At 52.2% G+C, this 15571-nt stretch overlaps 1 protein-coding gene across 2 annotated transcripts in view; it reads right to left on the minus strand.

Annotated features, from left to right (window-relative positions):
* Window positions 1-15571, minus strand: part of GTF3C1 (general transcription factor IIIC subunit 1) — a 213968-nt gene that overhangs the window by 175937 nt on the left and 22460 nt on the right. For both annotated transcript variants that reach the window (XM_075317874.1, XM_075317872.1), the window contains exons 4-7: window positions 9643-9786; window positions 8999-9095; window positions 6046-6169; window positions 5801-5947 (exon numbers count right to left, since the gene is read on the minus strand). In XM_075317874.1, coding sequence (XP_075173989.1) covers window positions 5801-5947; window positions 6046-6169; window positions 8999-9095; window positions 9643-9786 — 512 coding nt within the window. The remainder of the gene's footprint in view (window positions 1-5800; window positions 5948-6045; window positions 6170-8998; window positions 9096-9642; window positions 9787-15571) is intronic.

Genomic DNA, 15571 nt, shown 5'->3' on the forward strand with positions numbered 1-15571 from the left:
CCAGAGTTTGGGGGATGCACGGGAGAAATCTTGTACGCGATTGTGGGAAGAGGAGATAAGAGAGGAGCAGAGAAGGAGATCTTGTGAGGATTTGAGGTTTATTTGTTTTCATGTGTTTATTTACTTTTAATAACAGGTTAATCATGGAAGTTATCTAGGGGAGACGCCTGCCATGATTATCCTAGGACTTAGTGGCAGCTATGGGCTGCTGCCATTAACTCCTTATTACACCGATTGCCAACGCACCAGGGCAATTTGGGAAGAGTCGGGTAGAGTCCCGGAACTGTCGCATCTAATGGATGCAGCAATTCTGGGCGGCTGCTGGCTGTTATTTTTAGGGTGGTGGGCTCCCCATAACGTGGGGCTCAACATCCTGAGAATACCAGCCTTCAGCCGTGTGACTTTACTATGGCTGGTATCAAAATTGGGGGGACCGCACCGCTGGTATGTTTAATTAATTTAATGCACAATATAGACACGCCCATCGGCTTCTGTGATTGATTGCAGTGAGACAGCCGTCACTCAGCGTGGGGGCATGTCTTACTCCAACCAATCATAGCCGCCGGTGGGCGGCAAAAGCAGTGAATAGTAGATTGAATAATAAGCAGCCGGCATTTTCAAAATAGTTAAAGCCGCCGTAGCTTTGTCACAGCTGTTCATCGCCGCACTGGTGATCGGGGATCGGTAAGTATGAGACAGGGGAGAGACAGACCGACTGACAAAGGGAGATTGACTAACAACCATTGAAAAAAAGGGAGACTGGCCGATATCGCTCACTAAAAAAACGCACATGGACATGCTACATGTGCTGTCCGTGCAGTCACGGACCCATTGACTTTAGCGGGTCCGTGCCTGCGTGATGCCGGAGAAAAACGGACATGTCGAGCGTGTTGGAAAACGCACACACGTACAAATGACACGGACACACGTTCTGTGTGGTTTTAAGTGTGTGTGCCTGTTACCATAGGGTAGCATTGGTGTATGTGTCTCCGTGCCGCCGGTACGTGCAAAAACGTACCAAACACATACTGGCGGCACGGATGTGTGTCGGAGGCCAAAGATGGGTGCCTGGGATATGGAAATTTGAGTGCATTAATAGCGTTTGGTAGAGAATACCTTGAGGATAAAGGTCCTGGGTTTAGCCAGCGCAGCAGCGCTGTGGCTGGTGAAATAGATTTTCCTCTTGACCCATTTTTCACTTGCACCACCACCCACTTGTCTGAGTGTAGACCAATTTTTTTGATCTATAATTCTTTCATTATGGACTTTTTATTATTTTACTTTTTTCTATTGCTTCACTTTACAGTATGTGGCTACAAATGTTTTTTTTATGCGATCGGAGAGATGAAAGACCTGAAAAGGACAGTAGAGTGATTTCAGTTTATTGCTGCTGTGAATGAGAATAGTAGGGCAGGAAAGCCTGACAGCATGGCCGCAACATCGGTCTCTTCATAGGACTACATAGACATGAATGCAGACAGGAAGAACACAAGACATAACTATGAAGTCTGAAGGAGTACAAGCCATACAAATCTGGGTATTCATTTCCCAATTTTGACAGGTACCCCTAGATGCGAGCCCATTTAAGCTGTCACCCAGCTGCACAAGAAACCTGACGTGCATTTTCCATCCCCCTATATCAGTCCTGCCTGTGCATCTGTTCTTATATTATTCGCGTTTTCCCACAATACTGAGTAACAATGATAGAGCAGAATGCTAAAATGACATTTCAAACTGACAGAGGCAGGAGAGCCTCCAGGTTCAGCAAAACTAAGGACCCTCATATAGCTTACTGCTCCCCTATCCAAGAGGAGTGTTTGTTAGGCAACTAATCTAATAAAGCAACAGTCTAAAATAGTATTAAGACTAAATGGCAACCCTGATATCCCAGTGCCAACAGCCTCTGGACCAATCAGTGGGATGGAAGCAGCTTTCCCAGCATCAGCAGCAGTGTCAGGGGTATCGACACTAAGATGCAACCCTGCTTTCCCAGCATCAGCGGCAGTCTCAGGGGTATCGACACTAAGATGCAACCCTGCTTTCCCAGCATCAGCAGCAGTCCCAGGGGTATCGACACTAAGATGCAACCCTGCTTTCCCAGCATCAGCAGCAGTCCCAGGGGTATCGACACTAAGATGCAACCCTGCTTTCCCAGCATCAGTGGCAGTCTCAAGGGTATCGACACTAAGATGCAACCCTGCTTTCCTAGCATCAGCGGCAGTCTCAAGGGTATCCACACTAAGCTGCAACCCTGCTTTCCCAGCATCAGCAGCAGTCCCAGGGGTATCAACACTAAGCTGCAACCCTGCTTTCCCAGCATCAGCGGCAGTCTCAGGGGTATCGACACTAAGATGCAACCCTGCTTTCCCAGCATCAGTGGCAGTCTCAAGGGTATCGACACTAAGCTGCAACCCTGCTTTCCCAGCATCAGCAGCAGTCCCAGGGGTATCAACACTAAGCTGCAACCCTGCTTTCCCAGCATCCGCGGCAGTCTCAAGGGTATCGACACTAAGATGCAACCCTGCTTTCCAAGCATCAGCAGCAGTCCCAGGGGTATCCACACTAAGGTGCAACCCTGCTATCTGAGCATCAACAACAGTGTCAAGGGTATCAACACTAAGATGCAACCCTGCTATCCCAGCATCAATGGCAGTCTCAAGGGTATCGACACTAAGATGCAGCCCTGCTTTCCAAGCATCAGCAGCAGTCCCAGGGGTATCCACACTAAGGTGCAACCCTGCTTTCCTAGCATCAGCAGCGGTCTGAAGGGTATCGACACTAAGATGCAACCCTGCTATTCCAGCATCAGCAGCAGTCTCAAGGGTATCGACACTAAGATGCAACCCTGCTTTCCCAGCATCAGCAGCAGTCCCAGGGTTATCAACACTAAGCTGCAACCCTGCTATCCCAGCATCAGCAGCAGTCTCAAGGTATCGACACTAAGCTGCAACCCTGCTATCCCAGCATCAGTGGCAGTCTGAAGGGTAATGACACTAAGATGCAGCCCTGCTTTCCCAGCATCAACAGCAGTTCCAGGGGTATCAACACTAAGGTGCAACTCTGCTTTCCTAGCATCAGCAGCGGTCTGAGGGGTATCGACACTAAGATGCAACCCTGCTTTCCCAGCATCAGCAGCAGTCCCAGGGGTATCAACACTAAGCTGCAACCCTGCTTTCCCAGCATCCGCGGCAGTCTAAAGGGTATCGACACTAAGATGCAACCCTGCTATCCGAGCATCAACAGCAGTGTCAAGGGTATCGACACTAAGATGCAACCCTGCTATCCGAGCATCAACAGCAGTGTCAAGGGTATCGACACTAAGATGCAACCCTGCTTTCCCAGCATCAGCGGCAGTCTCCGATCATCACTGGGCTGGAAACCTCCCTCCACCATCAATAAAACAATGAGCGGCAGTCCGGCTTTAAGTATCATCATGTAGTCAGTGTGGTTACCTAGTTTCTTCCATCATCAATAACAGTTTTATTAATGAGCGGTTATTTAGCTTTCATGGCTTAACAGCAGTAGAGGTGAGCGGATTGATTCGCAAGACTCCAGTCCAATGTCGAGGTCAGTAGTACCTAGTGGCTAGAAGGGAGGCTTGTGAATCTCTTACCATCCAGTGTGGCTTTTGATGTAATTTTTGAGCCATGTAGCATTGGTGATGTCGCACCAGCCTGTACTAATCAAAAGCTAAACACCAGGAATTCAGAACATAAGAGATTGACAAGCCACAAGGAACCATTGCCCTGGACAGGAGTCCCACAAATCGATCCGCTCATCTCTAACCAGCAGTCTCTGAAAGCACCATCACAGAGTCAGTGCTGTACCCAGATTTCTCAGCAAGTAGTAACCAAGCTTTCCCAGCAATCACTGATCTGTAACCCGGCTTTCCTGCCGCTTGCTGCAAGTTACAGCACTGACTCGACCAGTGACACAGTCGGGTTACAGCTAAGTGGTGTCTGCTGAGATCAGCGGAGAGCTTCTTACAGAACAATGCACTGCGCTCCAGCCTTCTTTCACATACAAGGATCCCCCTTCAGTAGAATAGAATACAGTTTTTTGGGGGGAGGGGTGTCACTTAATGTACATTTATGTTCATTTACAGTAAGCATAGATTTTCCAACAAAAACGATAACCCATTAACCTGAGTAAAAGACTAAACACATTTCTTGAATCCTCAGTCTTTAGTGGATTATCAACAATAATTTAATTAACTGGTCAGAAGATGCAAAATTTGATCCAATGATTGAACAAAAGCTGCACAGATCAAGGAAGGAAAGTCCCTCTAGTACAGGGGTCTCACACACACAGGCCACATATGCGCCCCTTCAGGATGCTCCTTGCAGCCCATAGGCCTGTGGACCTGGTAACGATGACACAAGGGACTGCAGCCGTCAGCGCTTTATTTCAGATGAACGTTTTGCCGATGCTGCACAGAGTCAAGCTCTTTCTGCACAACTAAATGGCAGCCGCCAGCCAGAGGCAAGAAACTGACGCATATGACCTCAGCTGCTTGCTTCTGATTGGCCAGTGGGTGCTATTGTAATAGTTGTGCAGAGAGAATTTGACTGACTATGCAGCGTAATGGCGCGCTCACACATCCGGCTTTTCGCCAGTTTGACGGATGCGGCGCACGCCAGTACAGTATGATTCACTACAGTGGCAGCGCCGCAACTTCCGGGTCACATGCTCCGGTCACATGACAGCATGTGACTGGTGCTTGTTGCGCTGCCACTGTACTGTATACACTGTACTAGCGTGCGCCGCATCCGTCAAACCGGTGAAAAGCCGGATGTGTGAGCGCCCTAAGCAAATGTTCATCTGAATTTAAGATGAAGTGCTGACAGTGCCTGCGATCATTTCCAGGTCCACGTGCCTGGGGCTGCAGGAAATAGGACGCTGAGAGAACGGAAGTTAGGTGAGAAGAATGTTTTGGTGTGTGTGTTGCCCGCTGAGGCTGCACAGGGCAGGTTGTGAGTGTGTGAAGAATGGCATAATAGGGGACCAGGATGGGATATTACTATAAGAAAAGGACCTGCATGGTGGGCACATTACTACAGGATGAGAACAAGGATGGGGTACATTACTACAGGATGGGGACAAGGATGGGGCACATTACTACAGGATGGGGGCACTTTACTACAGGATAGAGACAAGGATGGGGCACATTACTACATGATGGGGTACCAGGATGAGCACATTACTACATGATGGGGTACCAGGATGAGCACATTACTACAAGGGGACAAGGATGGGCACATTACTACATGATGGGGTACCAGGATGAGCACATTACTACAAGGGGACAAGGATGGGCACATTACTACAGAATGGGGAGCAGGATGGCACATTGCTATAAGAGGGGGAACAGGATGGGGAACATTACTAAAAATGAGAACCAGGATGGGAACATTACTACAAGATGTTGGCCAAAATTACTATATGATGCTAATTGTAAATCTAAATTACATACAAAAAGGAAATAAAATATCAAAATAAAACATGATTTTTTTTTTTACCAGCAAAAATGTTTACATATATTTATTATAAATCAAAAAAGTGCACATTTTTTATAATAAACAAATAAAAATTTTCAAAAACAGTGATCCAAGAGGTGGATAGAAAAAAAAAATATGGTACCAATAAAACTCTCATTTTGTCCTGAAAAGAATGCGCCCCCCCCAGTGTATTTTTGTTCTATGTGCGGCCCTTATACTCGGCCGAGTTTGAGACCCCTGCTCTAGTATAAAATTCATTTAATGTTTGGCTTAGAAATGCAACAAGCAAGGAAAATACATACTGAGTTCATAGGTTTGGGTTAACATATCCTTTTCATAAATGATTTCCACCGGCAGAGAGGACGTTACATCTTCCTCAGCTTCATTATCTTCGTCTTTTTTCTGATATTCTTTGAGAAGCGTCATGCATCGGATCATTATATCAGTGCCTATAAAAACAGAAATACGCCATTATATTCCTGCACTGGCACATTTCACATTCTTATTAAAGTGATTATTTATCGGGCCCGTCTGATGATGCAGATACCTCTCTTAGTCTTGCAGTGCTCTGCTTGTGGCTGGATCTCATGTAATGGTATAGTAATTATTTTTATAATTCCAGCATTTGCCATGGTGTGATAAAGCCTCTTAAATAGTCGATCAGGGACAGCCTGCGAATGAAGAACACAAATCAAAGCATTAATAATGTATCATTAGCCATTAGCACAAAACCGGCATTCTAATAGAGCCCAATCCTGCACAAATATTACAACGGAGGGGTTAATTCTATACTTTACAGCTTGTTAGCAGTCACTGGCCACGTGGCTGGTTTTCTAGGCAAGAGCGCACCATGAAAAATGGTTCACTATACAGGTTGTAAGCGCTCATCTGAAGCTGGATGGTCAGTTGTACCCCAACTTTACTAGGGAGAGCGCTCAGTTTGGCCTGTAGAGCCACCATGCCGCTTGTGTGATCCAGGAAGCTATGTGCCCACATTGCGTTTTTATGTGCAGAAAATATGTACATAAAAACGCATGTTTTGGCAGGAAAAAAAGCAGCTTAAAAAAAGCACATTTATTGCATTTTTTTTTTCACATTCTCTTTTCCATGCTTCTTTTTTTAATCATGGCAACCGCGGGGGTTCAGCTGAGACCCGGCTCTCACTGCCAGGAGCAGTTAAAAAACCCCCCAAGAAAATACGTTAGAAAAAAACGCTAAACCACCCCACTCCCCCCCCAAAAATGCACTGTGGGTACAAGGCCATAGGGCTTGTGCTCACCCACGTTGCTTTTTTCATGTTTTTCAAGGAAAAAGCATCCCTGCAAAGTCTATGAGAATCCTTAAAAGTAATGTGTATTCTTGCCAATAGAGAAGCCTTTATAGTCTGATGTATCCTCATGGGTTAACTAAATTGGAAAGATTATACTTTTAAAATATAAAAAAGGGGAAAAAGCCAGAAGAGGGAGAGAGGGAGGGAGCGAGCCAGGGCAGGGAGGGAGCGAGCAAGCCAGGGCAGGGAGGGAGGGAGCGAGCGAGCGAGCCAGGGCAGGGAGGGAGCGAGCGAGCCAGGGCAGGGAGGGAGCGAGCGAGCCAGGGCAAGGAGGGAGCGAGCGAGCCAGGGCAGGGAGGGAGCGAGCGAGCCAGGGCAGGGAGGGAGCGAGCGAGCCAGGGCAGGGAGGGAGCGAGCGAGCCAGGGCAGGGAGGGAGCGAGCGAGCCAGGGCAGGGAGGGAGGGAGCGAGCCAGGGCAGGGAGGGAGGGAGCGAGCCAGGGCAGGGAGGGAGGGAGCGAGCGAGCTACGGCAGGGAGGGAGGGAGCAAGCCTGGGCAGGGAGGGAGGGAGCAAGCCTGGGCAGGGAGGGAGGGAGCAAGCCTGGGCAGGGAGGGAGGGAGCAAGCCTGGGCAGGGAGGGAGGGAGCAAGCCTGGGCAGGGAGGGAGGGAGCAAGCCTGGGCAGGGAGGGAGGGAGCGAGCAAGCCTGGGCAGGGAGGGAGGGAGCGAGCAAGCCTGGGCAGGGAGGGAGGGAGCAAGCCTGGGCAGGGAGGGAGGGAGCGAGCCAGGGCAGGGAGGGAGGGAGGGAGCGAGCCAGGGCAGGGAGGGAGGGAGCGAGCCAGGGCAGGGAGGGAGGGAGCGAGCCAGGGCAGGGCAGGGAGGGAGCGAGCGAGCCAGGGCAGGGAGGGAGGGAGCAAGCCAGGGCAGGGAGGGAGGGAGCAAGCCAGGGCAGGGAGGGAGGGAGCAAGCCAGGGCAGGGAGGGAGGGAGGGAGCCAGGGCAGGGAGGGAGGGAGGGAGCCAGGGCAGGGAGGGAGGGAAGGAGCCAGGGCAGGGAGGGAGCGAGCGAGCCAGGGCAGGGAGGGAGCGAGCGAGCCAGGGCAGGGAGGGAGCGAGCGAGCCAGGGCAGAGAGGGAGCGAGCGAGCGAGCCAGGGCAGAGAGGGAGCGAGCGAGCGAGCCAGGGCAGGGAGGGAGCGAGCGAGCGAGCCAGGGCAGGGAGGGAGCGAGCGAGCGAGCCAGGGCAGGGAGGGAGCGAGCGAGCGAGCCAGGGCAGGGAGGGAGCGAGCGAGCGAGCGAGCCAGGGCAGGGAGGGAGCGAGCGAGCGAGCCAGGGCAGGGAGGGAGCGAGCGAGCCAGGGCAGGGAGGGAGCGAGCGAGCCAGGGCAGGGAGGGAGGGAGCGAGCGAGCCAGGGCAGGGAGGGAGGGAGCGAGCGAGCCAGGGCAGGGAGGGAGGGAGCGAGCGAGCCAGGGCAGGGAGGGAGGGAGCGAGCGAGCCAGGGCAGGGAAGGAGCGAGCGAGCCAGGGCAGGGAGGGAGCGAGCGAGCGAGCCAGGGCAGGGAGGGAGCGAGCGAGCGAGCCAGGGCAGGGAGGGAGCGAGCGAGCCAGGGCAGGGAGGGAGCGAGCGAGCCAGGGCAGGGAGGGAGCGAGCCAGGGCAGGGAGGGAACGAGCGAGCCAGGGCAGGGAGGGAGCGAGCGAGCCAGGGCAGGGAGGGAGCGAGCGAGCGAGCCAGGGCAGGGAGGGAGCGAGCGAGCCAGGGCAGGGAGGGAGCGAGCCAGTGCAGGGAGGGAGCGAGCGAGCGAGCCAGGGCAGGGAGGGAGCGAGCGAGCGAGCCAGGGCAGGGAGGGAGCGAGCGAGCGAGCCAGGGTAGGGAGGGAGCGAGCGAGCGAGCCAGGGCAGGGAGGGAGCGAGCCAGGGCAGGGAGGGAGCGAGCGAGCGAGCCAGGGCAGGGAGGGAGCGAGCGAGCCAGGGCAGGGAGGGAGCGAGCGAGCCAGGGCAGGGAGGGCAGGGAGGGAGCGAGGCAGGGCAGGGAGGGAGCGAGCGAGCCAGGGCAGGGAGGGAGCGAGCGAGCCAGGGCAGGGAGGGAGCGAGCGAGCCAGGGCAGGGAGGGAGCGAGCCAGCCAGGGCAGGGAGGGAGCGAGCGAGCCAGGGCAGGGAGGGAGCGATGTGTGATGTGTGATAAATACATTTGCATGGAAAGTACGCAATTTATCTGAATGTTTTCAATATATATTACCAGTCCTTCTCGAAGGTTTACCAAAGTTTCTGTTTTATTTGGACATTCAATTAATATCTGGGAAACTCTCTCTGACAGCAAGTCATACTTATTTCTCCTAAAGATGAGAAAAAAAAGCAAAGCAATGGTGAAGAGAAATATGGTTAAAATTCACAGTTTTTGCACATTTTTAGAAAGGGCAAATTAAAAAAAAACACATAAAACATACACGATGCTGTCTCACATGTTACATTAGACAGATAACGAAACAGTTCTTACAGTGTTAAAACAATTGGCAACAGAGATTCTCCATCCACTATTTCTTTCATCTACTTTTTTATCAATTAAAAAATACATACTAAAAAAAATACCCATAAATGTTTAGTAGACGTTTCCCAACAAAGGATCTGCATTAAGTTAAGCTATATCTAGGTGGGTAATTGGGAGGGGTGCGGCTTCTGTAAATCCTAGTGATCAGCAGTAATTGTCAGGTCTATACAGTTGAATTATACTGTAATTCCACAGCCATCAATGAAGACAGCCGCTGACTATGCAGCACATGGCTGCACTGAGCCTGAACGGGCGAGTGCACAATAGGAAAATCCCAGCTCTGTATAGATCGAGCACTGCCACAACGTTCTGCATTACAACTAATGGTAACATACCTGTCAATGTGAAATCGCTTCAGCAATAAGAGCAGTGAATGCTGCTGACCTCCATTCTGAAGCTTTACCACACAGGATTGCATTGTGATTAGACCATACTTATCTAGCGCACGTCGAAAGTAATGGATTTTCCCAGCATCTACCCTGAAATAAAAGAAGGGAATTTTGTTTACTTACCGTAAATTCCTTTTCTTCTAGCTCCAATTGGGAGACCCAGACAATTGGGTGTATAGCTACTGCCTCCGGAGGCCGCACAAAGTACTACACTTAAAAGTGTAAGGCCCCTCCCCTTCTGGCTATACACCCCCCCGTGGGATCACGGGTTCCTCAGTTTTAGTGCAAAAGCAAGAAGGAGGAAAGCCAATAACTGTTTCAAAAACAAATTCAATCCGATAAACAACATCGGAGAACTGAACTTATTAACATGAACAACATGTGCACCCGAAAAACAAAATCCCTAAGAAAAAACAGGGCGGGTGCTGGGTCTCCCAATTGGAGCTAGAAGAAAAGGAATTTACGGTAAGTAAACAAAATTCCCTTCTTCTTTGTCGCTCCTAATTGGGAGACCCAGACAATTGGGACGTCCAAAAGCAGTCCCTGGGTGGGTAAAAGAATACCTCGTGATAGGGCTGTCAAGCAGACCTTTCCTACAGGTGGGCCACCGCCGCCTGAAGGACTTGTCTACCTAGGCCGGCATCCGCCGAAGCGAAGGTATGCACCTGATAATGTTTGGTAAAAGTGTGCAGACTCGACCAGGTAGCCGCCTGGCACACCTGCTGAGCCGTAGCCTGATGCCGTAATGCCCAGGACGCACCCACGGCTCTGGTAGAATGGGCCTTCAGTCCTGACGGAATCGGAAGCCCAGCAGAACGGTAGGTGTGAAGAATTGGTTCCTTGATCCACCGCGCAAGGGTGGATCTTGAAGCTTGCGACCCTTTACGCTGACCAGCGACCAGGATAAAGAGTGCATCCGAGCGGCGCAGGGGCGCCGTGCGGGAAATGTAGATCCTGAGTGCTCTCACCAGGTCCAACAAATGCAAACCCTTTTCGAATTGGTGAACTGGATGCGGACACAAAGACGGTAAAGTGATATCCTGATTGAGATGAAAGGAAGATACCACCTTGGGAAGAAACTCTGGAATTGGACGCAGAACTACCTTGTCCTGGTGAAACACCAGGAAGGGAGATTTGCAAGATAACGCCGCCAGCTCGGACACTCTCCGAAGAGACGTGACCGCCACTAGAAAAGCCACTTTCTGTGAAAGCCGAGAAAAGGAAATCTCCTTCATAGGCTCGAAAGGCGGCTTCTGGAGAGCAATTAGAACCTTGTTCAGATCCCAGGGCTCCAACGGCCGCTTGTAAGGAGGGACGATATGACAGACTCCTTGCAGGAACGTGCGTACCTTAGGAAGTCGCGCTAGGCGTTTCTGAAAAAATACGGATAGCGCGGAGACTTGACCTTTAAGGGAGCTAAGCGACAAACCTTTTTCCAACCCAGACTGCAGGAAGGAAAGAAAAATAGGCAATGCAAATGGCCAGGGAGAAACTCCCTGGGCAGAGCACCAAGATAGGAATATCTTCCACGTCCTGTGGTAGATCTTGGCGGAGGATGGTTTCCTAGCCTGTCTCATGGTGGCAACCACCTCATGAGATAAACCTGAGGCCCCTAGGATCCAGGACTCAATGGCCACACAGTCAGGTTCAGGGCCGCAGAATTCAGATGGAAAAACGGCCCTTGAGACAGCAAGTCTGGACGGTCTGGTAGCGCCCCCGGTTGGCCTACCGTGAGGTGCCACAGATCCGGGTACCACGACCTCCTTGGCCAGTCTGGAGCGACGAGAATGGCGCGGCGGCAGTCGGACCTGATCTTTCGGAGCACTCTGGGCAACAGTGCCAGAGGTGGGAACACATAAGGTAGCCGGAACTGTGACCAATCTTGAACTAAGGCGTCTGCCGCCCAAGCTCGGTGATCGTGAGATCGTGCCATGAAAACCGGGACCTTGTTGTTGTGTCGTGACGCCATCAGGTCGACGTCCGGCATCCCCCAGCGGCGACAGATCTCCTGAAACACGTCCGGGTGAAGGGACCATTCCCCTGCGTCCATGCCCTGGCGACTGAGAAAGTCTGCTTCCCAGTTTTCCACGCCTGGGATGTGAACTGCGGATATGGTGGATGCTGTGTCTTCCACCCACGACAGAATCCGCCTTACTTCCTGGAAGGCTTGCCGACTGCGTGTTCCCCCTTGGTGGTTGATCTACGCCACCGCCGTGGAATTGTCCGACTGAATTCGGATCTGCTTGCCTTCCAGCCACTGTTGGAAGGCTTGCAGGGCAAGATAGACTGCTCTGATTTCCAGAACATTGATCTGAAGGGTGGACTCTTTCCGAGTCCACGTACCCTGAGCCCTGTGGTGAAGAAACACTGCTCCCCACCCTGATAGGCTCGCATCTGTCGTGACTACCGCCCAGGATGGGGGTAGGAACGACCTTCCTTTTGACAAAGAGGTGGGAAGAAGCCACCACCGGAGAGAATCCTTGGTTGTCTGAGAGAGGGAAACATCCCTGTCGAGGGACGTCGACTTCCCGTCCCATTGGCGGAGAATGTCCCATTGTAGAGGGCGCAGATGAAACTGCGCGAAAGGGACTGCTTCCATTGCTGCCACCATTTTCCCTAGGAAATGCATGAGGCGCCTCAAGGTGTGCGACTGGCCCTGAAGGAGAGATTGCACCCCTGTCTGCAGCGAGCACTGCTTGTCCAGTGGAAGTTTCACTATCGCTGAGAAAGTATGAAACTCCATGCCAAGATATGTTAGTGATTGGGTCGGGGTTAGATTTGACTTTGCAAAGTTGACAATCCACCCGAAACTCTGGAGAGTCTTCAGTGCCACGTTCAAACTGTGTTGGCATGCCTCTTGAGAGGGTGCCTTGATAAGTAGATCGTCCAAATACGGAATCACAGAGTGACCCTGCGAGTGCAGGACTGCTACTACTGCAGCCATGACCTTGGTGAAGACCCGAGGGGCTGTCGCCAGCCCGAAAGGTAGCGCTACGAACTGCAGGTGTTCGCTTCCTATAACGAAGCGTAGAAAACGCTGATGCTCTGGCGCAATCGGCACGTGGAGATAAGCATCCTTGATGTCTATTGATGCTAGGAAATCTCCTTGAGACATTGAGGCGATGACGGAGCGGAGAGATTCCATCCGGAACCTCCTGGTTTTTACGTGTTTGTTGAGCAACTTTAGATCCAGGACGGGACGAAACGACCCGTCCTTCTTTGGCACCACAAACAAATTGGAGTAAAAACCGTGACCTTGTTCCTGAAGAGGAACGGAAGTCACCACTCCTTCCGCCTTTAGAGCGGCCACCGCCTGCAGCAGAGCATCGGCCCGGTCGGGCGGTGGAGAAGTTCTGAAGAAACGAGTTGGAGGACGAGAGCTGAACTCTATCCTGTACCCGTGAGACAGAATGTCTCTCACCCAACGGTCTTTGACCTGTGACAGCCAAATGTCGCCAAAGCGGGAGAGCCTGCCACCGACCGAGGATGCGGAAAGAGGAGACTGAGAGTCATGAGGAAGCCGTCTTGGTGACGGTTCTTCCTGCTGTCTTTTTTGGGCGTGATTGAGTCCGCCAAGAATCTGAGCCTCTCTGATCCTTTTGAGTCCTCTTAGACGAGGAGAATTGGGACCTGCCTGAGCCTCGAAAGGACCGAAAACCAGACTGACCCCTCCTTTGTTGGGGTTTGTTTTGTCTGTGTTGAGGTAAGGATGAATCCTTACCCTTGGAGTGTTTAATGATTTCATCCAAACGCTCACCAAACAATCGGTCACGAGAAAAAGGCAAACTGGTTAAGCACTTCTTGGAAGCAGAATCTGCCTTCCATTCCCTCAACCACAAGGCTCTGCGTAAAACTACGGAGTTGGCTGACGCCACCGCCGTACGGCTCGTAGAGTCTAGGACAGCATTAATCGCGTAAGACGCGAATGCAGACATCTGAGAGGTCAATGGTGCCACCTGCGGAGCAGATGTACGTGTGACAGTGTCGACTTGTGTAAGCCCAGCTGAAATAGCTTGGAGTGCCCATACGGCTGCGAATGCTGGCGCCAACGACGCTCCAATAGCTTCATAGATGGATTTCAACCAGAGCTCCATCTGTCTGTCAGTGGCATCTTTAAGTGCCGCTCCATCTTCCACTGCAACTAAGGATCTAGCTGCAAGCCTGGAGATTGGAGGGTCCACCTTGGGACACTGGGTCCAGCCCTTGACCACGTCAGGGGGAAAAGGATAGCGTGTATCTTTAAGCCGTTTGGAAAACCGCTTATCGGGATAAGCGTGGTGTTTCTGGATTGCGTCTCTAAAGTCAGAGTGGTCCAGAAAAGTGCTTAATTTACGCTTGGGATATCTGAAATGGAATTTCTCATGCTGTGAAGCTGACTCCTCCTCAGGAGGAGCTGGCGGAGAAATATCTAACATCTTATTGATGGACGCTATAAGATCATTCACTATGGCGTCACCATCCGGTGTATCCAGATTGAGAGCGGTCCCAGGATCAGAATCCTGATCAGTTACATCCGCCTCATCACCCATAGATTCATCCCGCTGGGATCCTGACCAGTGAGACGAAGTTGAGGGCCCCTCATAGCGAGCCCGCTTAGGCTGTCTGGGACTGTCGTCCGAGTCGTCACCCTGGGGTGCATGTGACACCCCCGGAGCCCGGAAGTGTTCCAGTTGAGGGGGACCAGGGAGCAATGATTCAACAGTGTCCGTGGTCTGAGTTACTGGTCTAGACTGCAATGTTTCAAGAATCTTAGACATTGTCATAGACAATCTATCAGCAAAAGCTGCAAACTCCGTTCCTGTCACCTGGACAGCATTCACAGGTGGTACACCCTGGGTCACGTCTAGCAGAGGCCCCGGCTGAGCAAGTGCTGCAGGGGCCGAGCACTGCACACAATGGGGGTCAGTGGAACCTGCCGGTAGAGTAGCCCCACATGCGGTACAGGCAGCATATAAAGTCTGTGCCTTGGCACCCTTGCGTTTAACGGACGACATGCTGTTGCCTCCTTGCAATCTAGGAGGGTATATAGCCGAGAATCACCAGCGACCGTACAGTGAAAAGTATTTGCAAACACAAAATACCAAGTACACAACGGCACAAGTGGGGGTGAGCCCTTGAGGGCTGCTTACCGCCCGCTGAAAAGCGGGTATGAGGTCGTAGAATCCCGTGTCTGGGTCTCCCAGGCTCCCCTCTCCAGCTCAGCGTGCAGACAAGAATGGCTGCCGGCGTCCTGTGAAGAGGGGCGGACCGTGGGCGTGCCACAAACAAAGTGCGGGAAACTGCGTCCTACTGTGCCTGGTGTGAGGGCTGGAGTATGTAAAACAGACTCCAGCCCTCAGCGCTGATGCTCTGTACGGCGTCCCGCCCTCCTCCTGACTGGCAGGTGCGGAGGCGGGAACGAGACGAACTAGGCCGCAAAAGCCGGGGACTGTAGTAATAAGCGCGGCCGTGATATATGCACGGCCAGCGCGGAAGTCCCCGGCGCACCACAAGTCCCAGCCGCGTCGCAGTGTGACTGACCCCAGCGGCCGGCGCGACCGTTCGCCCTAAGTCTACCCACTCAGCCAAGCTGTAGTGAGGAAATGGCACAAGCGCAGCAGCGCTGATGTCCCCGGCGCACTAACACACCCAGCCATGCTGCGGTGTGCGCGCGGTATGCACGGGGACACAGAGTACCTTGACGGAGCAGGGTCTGTCCCTGACGATACTCAGCTCCATATCCAGCGGCTTCTCCAGGGGCTGCGGATGGAGCACGGTCTCAGTGCCTGGAGACCGGTAAAGTCCCACTTCACCCGGAACCCTAATGCGGATGGGGAAGGAATCAGCATGTGGGCTCCAGCCTCCGTACCCGCAATGGGTACCTCAACCTTAACAA

This window comes from Anomaloglossus baeobatrachus, chromosome 7 (genome assembly GCF_048569485.1).
Source record: "Anomaloglossus baeobatrachus isolate aAnoBae1 chromosome 7, aAnoBae1.hap1, whole genome shotgun sequence".
Taxonomy (NCBI): Eukaryota; Metazoa; Chordata; class Amphibia; order Anura; family Aromobatidae; genus Anomaloglossus; species Anomaloglossus baeobatrachus.